Here is an 11,782-nt window from a genome sequence, read left to right on the forward strand (position 1 = left end):
ACTGAAATCAAAGGTTTGATGGGAGTGTTACCATCCAGAGAGACTTGAACAGGCTGGAGAAATGGGGCAACAGGAACTTCATCAGCTTCAGTTCCAGTAGTGCACCTGTGGAGGGATAACCCTGTGCCTCCAGCATGGGCTGGAGACTGAGTGGCTGAATAGCAGCTTGTCAGAAAATGACCTGAGGGTATTGGTGGACACTAAGCTTAGCATGAGCCACCAATACAGTTCTGCAGCTAAAGTGGCCAACAGCTTTCTGGGCTGCATTAGAAAGAGTTGCCAGAACATGGAAGGAGTGTGGTGGTTGTGCTCTACCTGGCACTGATGAGACACTGGACTGTATTTTAAGCTCCTTAGAAAAACAGAGACATGGACCTACTATAGGGTGCCCAGTAAAGGGCCACAAAGATGGATTAGTGGCTTGGAGCATGTGTTGAAAAAGAGGAGGCCAAGAGAGCTGGGAGTGTTCAGTCTGGAGAAAATACAGAGATAAGAAAATAAGTGTGAGTGAAGAAGTATGGCGTGAGGAGCAGCAAGCTGTTCCAGCTAGGGAAACACAGAGTTGTACTGGGTGTTGGAAGGAAGGTTCTGGTACTGAGGTGGTGGGGGGACTGCCTTGTGCTAGACTTAATCAGTCCCAGCCTGCTCCAGTGGAGGAACCACTGCAGGGCATGGCTAAGCCTCTCAGACTGGATGGTGGTGTATCTGTGAAAACTTACTTAAAGAGGGCAAAGCATACTGGGTAGCAGGGAGTGTATAAGGACAGTTCTTTGTATTAACGACAGTGCTTTCTTGCCTTCTCAGTGGTTAATCACTTGTGAAAAATTGTGCATGGTAAAGCCTGACTATGGTGAACAGCTTTGAGCATAGAAGTTCTAGAATCATGAAAGCAGCATAAAGCTTGCTTTTTGTTGAAAGCTTAAAATTCTTGCTAAATGTTACAACTTAATTAAATATAATCTGCCTTTTATGGGAGTAGCTAAGAGATAGCTGGTGTTAAATTTTTGTTGGCAAGTTTGACTATATAAATTATTCTAAAATTAAGTACATAGTCAAATTCAGGAAGAATTAATTATGGGAGGATGTCATTGAGTACAGAAGTTAGATCAGTATGGGTAATTAAAGATTAATATGTCAGTCTTCAGACTAATTTTTTGTTTATATACAGGATGTGAACAGGTGTATTGAGGCTCTTGATGAGCTTGCATCCCTTCAAGTCACAATGCAACAAGCTCAGAAACATACAGAGATGATCTTAACTCTCAAGAAGGTAAGATTTTCAGTGTTAGTTAATGTAGAGTATATGTTTTCTTAAATTGATACCAGCTTTATTTACTATTGGAGCACTCTGTCCAGTCTGGATCCCTACAGATCAAGAATGATGTAGACAGACAGGAAAAGGCCCAGAGGAGGGCCATCAAGAAGATCAAACGGCTGGAGAACCTGCCCTTTAACCAAAGATTAAAGGGTTTAGTTCCTTCCTTCCTAGAAAAGTCATCACATTATTCCAGCAGTTTAAAGGCTGCTGCAAAGAGAGGCTTGAGGCTTTTGTCTTCACCAGATGTAGGGCAATGGGTACAAGTTGCACTGGGAAAGGTTTTATTTTGATGCTAAAAAACTTTTTTTTTTTTTTTTTACAGTAAGAACAGTTGTTTTACTGTAACAGCCTCCTCAGGGATTTGGTGGAGTTCCATCTCTAGAGGTTTTCAAATTGTGGTGGGATCAAGGGTCCTTGATAATGTGGTCCCTTTCCTGTGAAGGGTAGGACCAGAAGATGTTTTGAGGTCCCTCTCAACCTGGCAGTTCTGTGACACTTCAAGTGCAAAAGTCTATGATGTCATTGTAGGTTAAATGAATTTAAGCTAGCATGTAATGAAATTACACAGATATTTAAAGACCTAAGTGGAGCCTGTTTTATTACTTTGATTTCAGATACGGAAATTTAAAATGAGCCAAGTTATCATGGAGAAATCTACAATGCTATATAACAAGTTCAAGACCATGTTTCTGGTTGGGGAAGGAGATTCTGTTCTTTCCCAAGTACTAAATAAATCACTTGCTGAGCAAAAGCAGCATGAAGAAGCTAATAAAACCAAAGAACAGGGGAAGAAAGGAGCAAATAAAAAAACTGAAAAGGAGAAAGACCAAACAAGTAAGTCACTGTGGCTTTACTTTCTTGTCACATAAACGACTTAGTCTCCATTATTTCTGAGCCAGCTTCAAAATATCCTTGATGCAGGAATTTCACCAGTCTATGAAAACCTTTTCATATCTGAAGTTGTCAAGGACAGTACTGCTACAAGTAACTTTCAAATTCAATGTAACATTTACCATGGCCATTTTATCTCAGTTGGCTAAAGGAAATGGCTTTTGCAGAAATTAGGTCTTGCAAATTTTACTTCTGTAAATTATCTAACTTGATAATGTTACAGAATTAAAAAAAAACCACCCCAAAACATTAAATGTGAGTTAGAATGGCATACTGCCATTGTTGCACTTTAACCCAAGCCAGCAGCCAAGCTCCTCACAGCCACTCACTCACTCATCCACCAGTGGGATCAGGGAGAGAATCAGAATTGTAAAAGAAAGAAAACTTACAGGTGGAGATAAGCAGTTTAATGGGGAAAGCAAAAGCTGTCCACATGAAAGCAAACCAAGGAATTAATTCAGTGCTTCCCATGAGCAGGCAAGTGTTCAGCCATCCCCAGGAGAGCAGGGCCCTCACACATAATAGGAAAACAAATGTCATCACTCAAATATATTCCCCCTTCCTTCCCCCCTACTTCACATACTGAGTGTGATGCCATATGGTCTGGAATGTCAGTTTGGGTCATCTGTCTAGGCTGTGTCACCTCCCATGTACCCTCAGTTTCTTCCCCAGTGTGGGAACATAAAAAGGCCTTGGCTGTGTGTAAGCCCTGCTCAGAAGTAAAAAAACATCTCTGTATTATCAACTTGGCGTTCAGCACAAATCCAGAACACAGCCCCATATTCACCACCTTGAAGAAAATTAACTCTACCCCAGCCAAAACCAACACAATGTTCTATTCCCCCAGTAGTTTTTTGGTGCCTAAGCTTCTGCCACTGAATGAGAACTTGAAACTGCTTAGTTTCCTTCCCTAGCCTCTTTGGATATCATGCATGCTCTACCATGTGTAGCAGCAGCTTTTAACCACTTCTGTGTTACTTCCCAGATGCAACTTCAGTAGTTCTACAGCCTGACAATAAAGAAATAATAATTTATGGCAGGAGAATGCATTTATGCTCTTAACAGTACAGTTCCACATCAATCATGATCACTTGTACAGCAGAATATCAAAAGTTTTCCGTAGTAAGCAAGCTCAGTAATAACTTTAAGTCAAATCAATCAACTTTAAGTCAAATTAAAATATGTACATTTTTAAATAGAAGAACAAAATGAGACAGACACACTGGAAAGCTATGTTGCAATGTAGGAGTTCTACTAATCTGTTCAAGTTATTTAGATCCTTGATCTCCACAAGCAGCTCACAGAAACTACATTTACTTCGAAATGGAATTTTGGGAGCAGAACTGGGGCTTTTTTCAGAAAATAATTTAAAAGTTAACACCACATGGATCAAGACTAAACAAATTACTGTAACTGAGGTGCCAAGGGTTTAACACAATTATAGTAGGAGTATCATTATACTTGTAATTGCTAAGAAAGCAAGGATGATTAAAGTCCAACCATTTTCTGGTGAGAGGATGTGTAATGAAGTAGAGGTTCCATACAGATCTTTCCCCAAATCAGTGATAGCACAACTAATACTTCAACAAAGAAACAACATTGAGAGGCTTCCTGGGCATAGTCTGGCTAGTGAAGCCACTCCAGATAAGGTTAACACAACTTCAGCAGACAACACACAGTGAAATACCATGTTGTTGCCCAGTCACAAGGAGAATGGGAAGAAGTTCTGTCAGAGTAGAGGGATATTTTATGGAAGTAGTTTTTTCTTTATTTGCTGTAAAAAGGAAATCTGATCCTTATATGCATTCTTTTCCCCTTTTAAAAACTGAACTGCTGAGCCCTGACTATCTTCACAATGATAGTCAATACAGAGTGATGCTGTAATTGGTGGTACTTAATGCACAGCATCAGATCTGCTTTGTAACATGGGAAAATAGCATTTACTGTTTTATCAAATTCCTCCTGTAGCCTTTGAGTTCAGAAGTGATTCTGAGCAAGTGTAAACAGATAAACTGTAAAAATTCAGATGAATAACATCTTGTCTTTTTTTCTCACTGTAGCTCTGTAGTTTAATAGAGGAGTTCTTTTATAAATCTGCAACTTCAAGTAAAATGGACCATCACTTCAGAGAGTGACATTCCTCAACTCACTTAAAACTCACTGGCTTGTAATACCACAGCAAAACATGTAGTCATCACAGAAATTCTAAAAGATGTTAAATTTTTCTGCATTGACTTCACTAAATACTACTTCCAGCCTAGTGCTGCTTTTCTGCTTAAAAATCCATGTATCATTAAACACTTGTATTTATATAACTTGTATTTTGATTATACGTAATTTGTTGGAGTCAAGAGTAAATGAGATGTAATGGATTAACTTCAGCAGTTAAAGTAACAAGAATCCCAAAATTAACTGATCTGGTTAGACTGGTAAAAAGAATTTACTACTGAAGTATATTCTCTCACTGCTCAGAATACAAACAAGCATTAAGCCTTTGATCTGTAGCCTAGCAAGCACAGGAAGAACTTGAAATTGCATTAAAAATACAAACTGTTCAATTCCCATGGGATGAGGCACATTGTATGGGATGTTCAGAAACTGAAGCTGTATCAGTTAGTGTCTTTTGTATTGTTTCAGCTGCTTGGATATCGAGGCGAGGGGGGAAATATTTATAACGTTTTATTTGATTACGGTAAAGAAATTATCGAGGGCTATTATAATACAGTTTTATTCCTTGCAAGTACCTATTTTCTGCTCTTCCATTTTAAAGGTTCAAAGATTCTGAATGGAGGGTCTGAAGCCCAGGACACCAACCAGTCACAACACAATGGAGAAAGTGCTGAAGAAAGGAAAGATAGGCATGAAGTTGTCAGTAAGAAAAAGTGAGTTAATAACATTCTTGAGCTGATGATCTGTTCTGCTCTAGCTTAGTCATGTAAAATAGAACAGCAGTAGATTGAAGTTACTTAACCATGTTAAGGTACTGTTTTCTTCACAGAGTTTACTCTCAACTTTAGAGAGTAACAGTGTGCAAATCTTCTGTTTGACTTTTGAATCAATATTTTAAATGTTACTTCACTTACTGCTGTGGTGGAGACTTAAAAAACATTACAGGATGCCTTGCTATTGGAGAGAATTAGCATGTGGTGGACCTGGGCAAACCAAAAGCTTTTTCCTGTGTTTTAGGCTATTAAGTTGGAAGCAAAGGAAGTCTGAACCAAATCTTACAGAAACTAATGATATTTATTAATTTTTGTGAATTCATGTATTGTCATCAATAGACAGCCACTTTAAATCATTTTCTACAGTTTGGCTATAAAAATCAGTCAAATCAGGTAAACTGCAGGCTAGGACTTAAACCTGTGAAACTCCAGAAGTCTGACTGGCTTATAGAGGTGGATGCACTTACCATTTTAAACATGAAGCCATAAGAATGCTTCAATTTGTCTGGCATTAAGTATTTAAACCTTGGTTGCAGCAAAAAATATGTTTTGTAAACATAAACAACAAGCAATTAATCTCTTGCAGAAAGAGAAACGCTTAATAGAATTTAGTAACAGATTTGAAGTACACTTCGCTTTCTCCAGGCACTCTGCACCTTGCACTCAGAGATTCTTTTTGTTCAGCAGTATATATTGGAGCAATACATACTCCTTTCATCACTATCTTCATGCACATCAGGAGAAATTGCAGCTGCCTGGCATTCTTTTGGCTATCTGCCAAGTTAAAATATTGACTGTTATTTACAGTAAGGTAAACTTAAACACAACAAAACAGCACAAAAAAAACCCACTTAAGATGAAAATTTATCTGGTATTTACTGTGAGGCAGCCTCAGAAGTACTGAAGTGCATTTGAGAGTTTTCAACCAGTTATGCTGAATAACTTGGTCTGAACAAGCAGCATGCTACAGGAACACAGTGGAGTTACAAGTGTAGGTTCTCACACAGGTTATATTCCACCCTCCTGCTTAAACAAATTAAATAAATATTTCTATTAAGTGTGTGTGTGGTGTTTGCTGTGGATTTGAACCCACACTCCAATGATCTTTGACTTTGATGAAGAAACCCACTTTCCAAAAAAATACTGTACGGCTCCTTGGACACAGGGTCTGTGAATTTACTGGTAGCTAACAGCAACAAACCAGATTTTTAAATAAACTACTTGAAAATACAGTGCATCTTGAGAAATGCATCCACATGTTTGAATTCAAGCTCCATACTCTCCAGCATACAAACTTCCTTTCATTCAGTATTTTTTCTACATTTTTATTTGCAATATTTGGTTTCTTATGTGAGAAACAAATAAACAAAATAAATAATGTCCATAACACCTGTGTGGCTCACTCTAAGCAAAGAGCTGGTAAACCTCTTACATCACAGCACTGTATTTAGTTCTGAACATTTCTCCCTCTGCTAGAGGGAAGACATCTCTGTACCTTTCTGAAGATGTATTTCAGAAATTTTGAAAAAAGTTCTGTAACTTAAACTTTCTGATCTGATTGGCACTTTAGAACATTTTTCAGGGTGTTTTTTGTAAAAATTCATACTGCCCCACGAGGTTACCTCAGTCTTTGAGGATACAGTGGATTTCAGTGGCAGGAGGTAAGGCATGTTAAGCCAGAGCACTTTTCCACCTAAACTGACACACAGTACAGACACAAATAGAGCTCTGATGACTGCCCTTCACAGCCCATCACATACATCATAGTGATGCCACTCACTGCCAGCTTAGCTTCAGATTTGAGGGCATTGTTGGGGTAACATAACAGCTGGCATAGCTAACAGCCTCAGTTCTCCAGACTTCATGTACTGCTGAGTGTTCATCAGCATCCTTGCTCTAGACTGTGCAATCACCTGGAATAAGCCCTGCTTGCTGCCTTTGTATGTGATCAATAACATTGCTTTATTTTGTTTCTAGGACATGTGGTGAAGAGAGAGAGCTTGAAAAACCAGCAGATGATTCTGCCTTTGAAAACAAATGACATCACTGAAGTTTTGTTGTTTGGTTTTTTTAATTACAGATTAAAGAGGATTGTTAAGTTTTGCATTTGAAATCTATAGACTGCTGAAATTCTAAATAATTTTATAAGCATAGTATTTTGAAGTTAAATTTTGTGGAATAAAAGTCCCTTTAATCTTGGTTTTGAAGTATTTAAACACTTTTGCCAATAGTTCTATCCAGTATTAACAGGTAACACATTTCAAAAGATGAAAGTCCCACTTAGAAAATGCTTACATGTTACAGGACTTAGAGTTGTAGTATATTTTTAACTTACTACTGTGTTTGTCTAGTTAATAGCAAGAAAAAGTGTAAATACTTCTAACTCTCCAGTTGCTTCATTTGTATAAAACCTCTCTTCCTATGATACTTACCTCTGTGCAGTTTTTCAACTCTTGTTGGGGATGTCTTTTAACTGTGTTTTGTAGGAGTTGAAAGCGGCATTTTTATAGCTGTTACAATGTTAATGTATGAGTATACTTCCTTTTTTTTTTTTAATAAGTTTAGTTCTGTTCTTGCAAAATGCCTTGTGCCAATTTACTGCAATGTGACCTTTTATGGTTTGCTTTTGTTATAGTAAGTATACTGAAAAGTGTGGTGTTCTCACAACAGAACCTGTTGATGCAGAATGGTTGGAAAACACTGTCTTGAACAATTTATGGAATTAAAGAATTTCAAACTCATTAAGACATCCTTGTATAGAAAGAACTATTCATTGGAAAAACATGAGTCTGGTTTTAGTACTATTTTGATTTTACTGCTTTGGCATTAACTTGGGGACCTCTAACTAGAATTTTAACAGAAACACTGGTAAAATGTTTTAACTCCTGGAGGCATGAAAGGGAATAGAACAGGTACAAACCTCTCTAAAGCGTGTTTCTTGAAACACAGACTTTGCCCAATACTGTAACAACTTGTTTGTAGTATTTGACAGAGGGACAGCCAGGTTAGAAATTAGAGTTTGAAAATCCTGAGAATACACATAGAGCATGCTGAGTTGAAGGGACCCAGAAGGATCATCAAAGCCCCAACTCTTGTCCCTGCACAGCACACTCCAAGAGTCACACCATGTGCCTGACAGTATTGCCCAAACACTTCTTGAACTCTGTCAGGCTGCTGCTGTGACCACTGCCCTGGGGAGCTGTTCTAATGGCCAACCACCCTCTGGGGGAAGAAACTTTTCTGAATATCGAACCTAAACCTCCCCGAGACAGCTTCAGGCCATTCCCTTGGGTCCTGTCACTGATCACAAAGAAGAGATCTGTGCCGGCCTCCCTCTTCTTCCCCTCATGAATAAGTTGTAGACTGTGATGACATCTTGCTTCAGTCTCCTCTACGCTGAACAGACCAAGTGACCTCAGCCACTCCTCAAGGCTCTTCACCATCCTCACTGCCCTACTTTAAGCACTCTCTAACAGTTTCATGTCTTATATTGTGGCACCCAAACCGGTTCCCAGCACTCGAGGTGAAACTGTCCCAGGTCAGAGCAGAGCAGGACAATCCCCTCCATTGTCTGGCTGCCTGATGCCTCCCCAGGGCAGGGCTGGCCCTCCTGGCTGCACTGCTGACCCATGTTCAACTTGCCATCAACCAGGACCCCCAGGTCCTTTTCCATGGCCCTGCTTTCTAGCATCTCATTTCCCAGTCTGTCCATACATCCAGGGTTGCCCCATCCTTGGTGCATCTCAGAATACAGCACTTTCCCTTGTTGAACTTCGTATGTTCAGTGATTGCCCAGCCTTCCCCACTTTATGAAGGTCTCTCTGCAGGGCCTCCCCACCCTTGAGTGAGTCAACAGCTTCTCCCAGTTTAATACCATTGGCAAACTTACTCAGTGTCCCTTCAAGTCCTGCATCCAGGTTGTCAATAAAGAGGATGAGGAGCACAGAGCCAAGGGTGGAGCCCTTTGGAGACCCAACAGTGACAGGTCACCAGTCTGCTGTCACCCCATTCACTGAAATCTCCTGTACCCAGCCCATGAGCCAGTTGCTCACCCATTTCATGAGGCATTTATTGTGCTGTGCACAGGATGTGTTTTTTCAGGACGATACTGTGAAATTATTGAAAGCTTTACTGAAATCCTAAAAGATTACATATTCTGGCTCCCCTTGTTTATCTAGGTGTATTACCTTGTCATAAAAGGAAATAGGGTTTCATAAGCAGGACTTTCCTGTCATAAGCTGTGCTGGTTCTGACTGAAACCTGCATTGTACTTCAGGTGTTTTCAGGAACTCACAGAATAATCTGCTCCAAAATTTTACCAGTCACTGAAATGAGACTGACAGGTCTGTAGTTTTCACGGTCATCCTTCTTGCTGTTCTTGAAAACTGGAACAATGTTAGCCAGACTTCAGTTGACTGGGACCCCTCCAAATTCCCAAAATCATTCAAAAATCATTGAGAGACCTTGCAGCAACATCAGACAGCTCTTTTGAGTACTCTGGGATGAATCCCATCAAGCCCCAAACACTTAAAAGGGATCCACCAGATCCTGCACAAGTTCAGGGTCCACTAGGAACTGATCATTCTCACAGTCATGGTCCTCCAGGTCAGGACACTGGGACCCCCATGCCCCATAATCCATGTTGAAGAGAGGCAAAGAAAGCACTAATATCTCTGACTTAGATGGTGAGGTGATCATACTCATCCTGTAGGTGAGGGCCAATGTTTTTTCTGCACTGCCTTTTGCTATTGATAAATTTTAAAATCCTCTTTTCTGCCCACAGTTCTGGAAGCTTCAACCCCAGTTGAACTTTGACCACATGAATGTTCTTCCTACAGCAGGAAGCACCATCTCCATATTCCTCGCATGCATATCCCCTGTCCTTGCTTCACCAAGCACACACCTTCTTGGTCTGCCTAGACTCAAAAAGAATATCCCTACTTGCCTAACCTGGCTTCTTGCTTTGCCAGGTTGGCTTCTGACATTTTGAGATTGTTCGCTCCTGTTTCAGATCTTGAAGATAATACCTGAAGCTAAACCTGCAAGTTCAATCACCATGGCAGCTGCAGTATGAAGCTGTCTTTGGCAGATGGCCACAATGATTGGCCTGCACAGACTGTGACTTCTGGCAATCTCTAGCACTTCACAACAGACTGATGTTAAGGGGAATGACTGACATGGCTGTACAGCTTGACCATCAGATAAGCAGCATTCCCATTTAGCTTACAAATAGAGGTTAGTCACTATATGCTGGATTTTGTGGATTTCCACATTCCAGCTGTCATAGGATGTACTTTATTCAAACCTCAAGAAACTCAAACAACTTCCACTTTTACCCTTGAAAGCATTTCTGTAAAGATGTTACTGGAAATCCTCATATAAAACATTTCTCATTTTTTACCATCTCTTTTTATCAAACCTTATATGAAAAAGAAAAGGTACTGTGTATTTGACAAGGATGCTGAATTGCCAAAGGCACCTAGTTTTCACACAAGTATTGATAAGCTAACTCATCTGTCACAACTGTTTCAGAGATAATGGAGCATCTTCAGAGATAAAGGAGCATCTTCAGCACGGCTTCAGAGTTCATTGAGATTGGATGCAGAGATGAAGGTCCTGATTGTGTGATGCAATCACTCTGTCCATACAGCTGCTTGGGCTTTTGCTGCCTAAATTTACTGCCCATTTACAAACCAGAAATAACCTAAATTTACAAAGTCTGACATAACTATAGAATGGGTCATCTCATCTTCAAAGATGCCTGAATGGCCCTAAACTGTCTCTTGAAAGATACAAACATAAGAGCTGAGACTAACTGGGCAGTCGCTTAAAGTCTCACAAGGAATAAGGTTGATTGTTTCTTAAGAAAGAAAACACAGCTATGCACAAAATTTAAAGCAGAGTTAACTTCAATAGCATCCCTCCTTCAAGAATGGAGTTTGCTACAGCTTAAAATATACTGTTTGAGTTCCTTGCGGTTTGAATAAAGTACATCTTATGACTAGCTGGAATGTGGAAATCTGCAAAATCCAGCATATAGTGACTAACCTCTATTTGTAAGCTAAATGAGAATGCTGCTTATCTGATGGTCAAGCCCTGCAGATTTGTTCATCGTTCAAGTACATAGAGGACTTTTGTGAAAAAGTTACAAGCGCCTGGATAGCACTGGCAAATGCTATAGCACTGTTTATATGAATTATGTTTTGCTTTGGAACTTCGTATTTCCATAAAATCAGAGGGACCTCTCCTCTTCCTCAATACAGGATACTGTGTTCTGTATCACCTTGTCAGCAAGGCATAAACTTTCATTAGGGAGAGAATCTGCAAGACATTTGGGAAGTTTGAAATAACTTGTAAAGGATCCTCTGTCTAATCACTGAGTGTTTAATAAAAAAAAATCAAATCCAAAAGCCAACCACAGATTCAGGTTAATGTTTTTGAGATTCAACTAGCAACACACAGACAAGAGATTATTAAAAAGATTTTTTTCTCATTTTTTGTCATGAAGTAACAAACCTGCTTGGACATTTTCAACATCAAAACACAACATTTAATAAGTTGCTAAAACAAATATTCAGCTGGTGTCATAGAATTTAGCTACAAATGGGTATTGTATGCAATGCTGGATTTC

The 11,782-nt window shown here is 39.5% G+C and overlaps 1 protein-coding gene across 1 annotated transcript in view; it reads left to right on the top strand.

Annotated features, from left to right (window-relative positions):
• PSIP1 (PC4 and SFRS1 interacting protein 1) overlaps positions 1 to 7,896 on the top strand; it is a 32,802-nt gene extending 24,906 nt beyond the window's left edge. The window contains exons 14-17 of the mRNA XM_030968236.1: positions 1,169 to 1,270; positions 1,933 to 2,152; positions 4,980 to 5,091; positions 7,129 to 7,896. Coding sequence (XP_030824096.1) covers positions 1,169 to 1,270; positions 1,933 to 2,152; positions 4,980 to 5,091; positions 7,129 to 7,192 — 498 coding nt within the window. The 3' untranslated portion in view covers positions 7,193 to 7,896. The remainder of the gene's footprint in view (positions 1 to 1,168; positions 1,271 to 1,932; positions 2,153 to 4,979; positions 5,092 to 7,128) is intronic.
• The last annotated feature ends 3,886 nt before the right edge of the window (positions 7,897 to 11,782 follow it).

This window comes from Camarhynchus parvulus, chromosome Z (genome assembly GCF_901933205.1).
Source record: "Camarhynchus parvulus chromosome Z, STF_HiC, whole genome shotgun sequence".
NCBI classification, from domain to species: domain Eukaryota; kingdom Metazoa; phylum Chordata; class Aves; order Passeriformes; family Thraupidae; genus Camarhynchus; species Camarhynchus parvulus.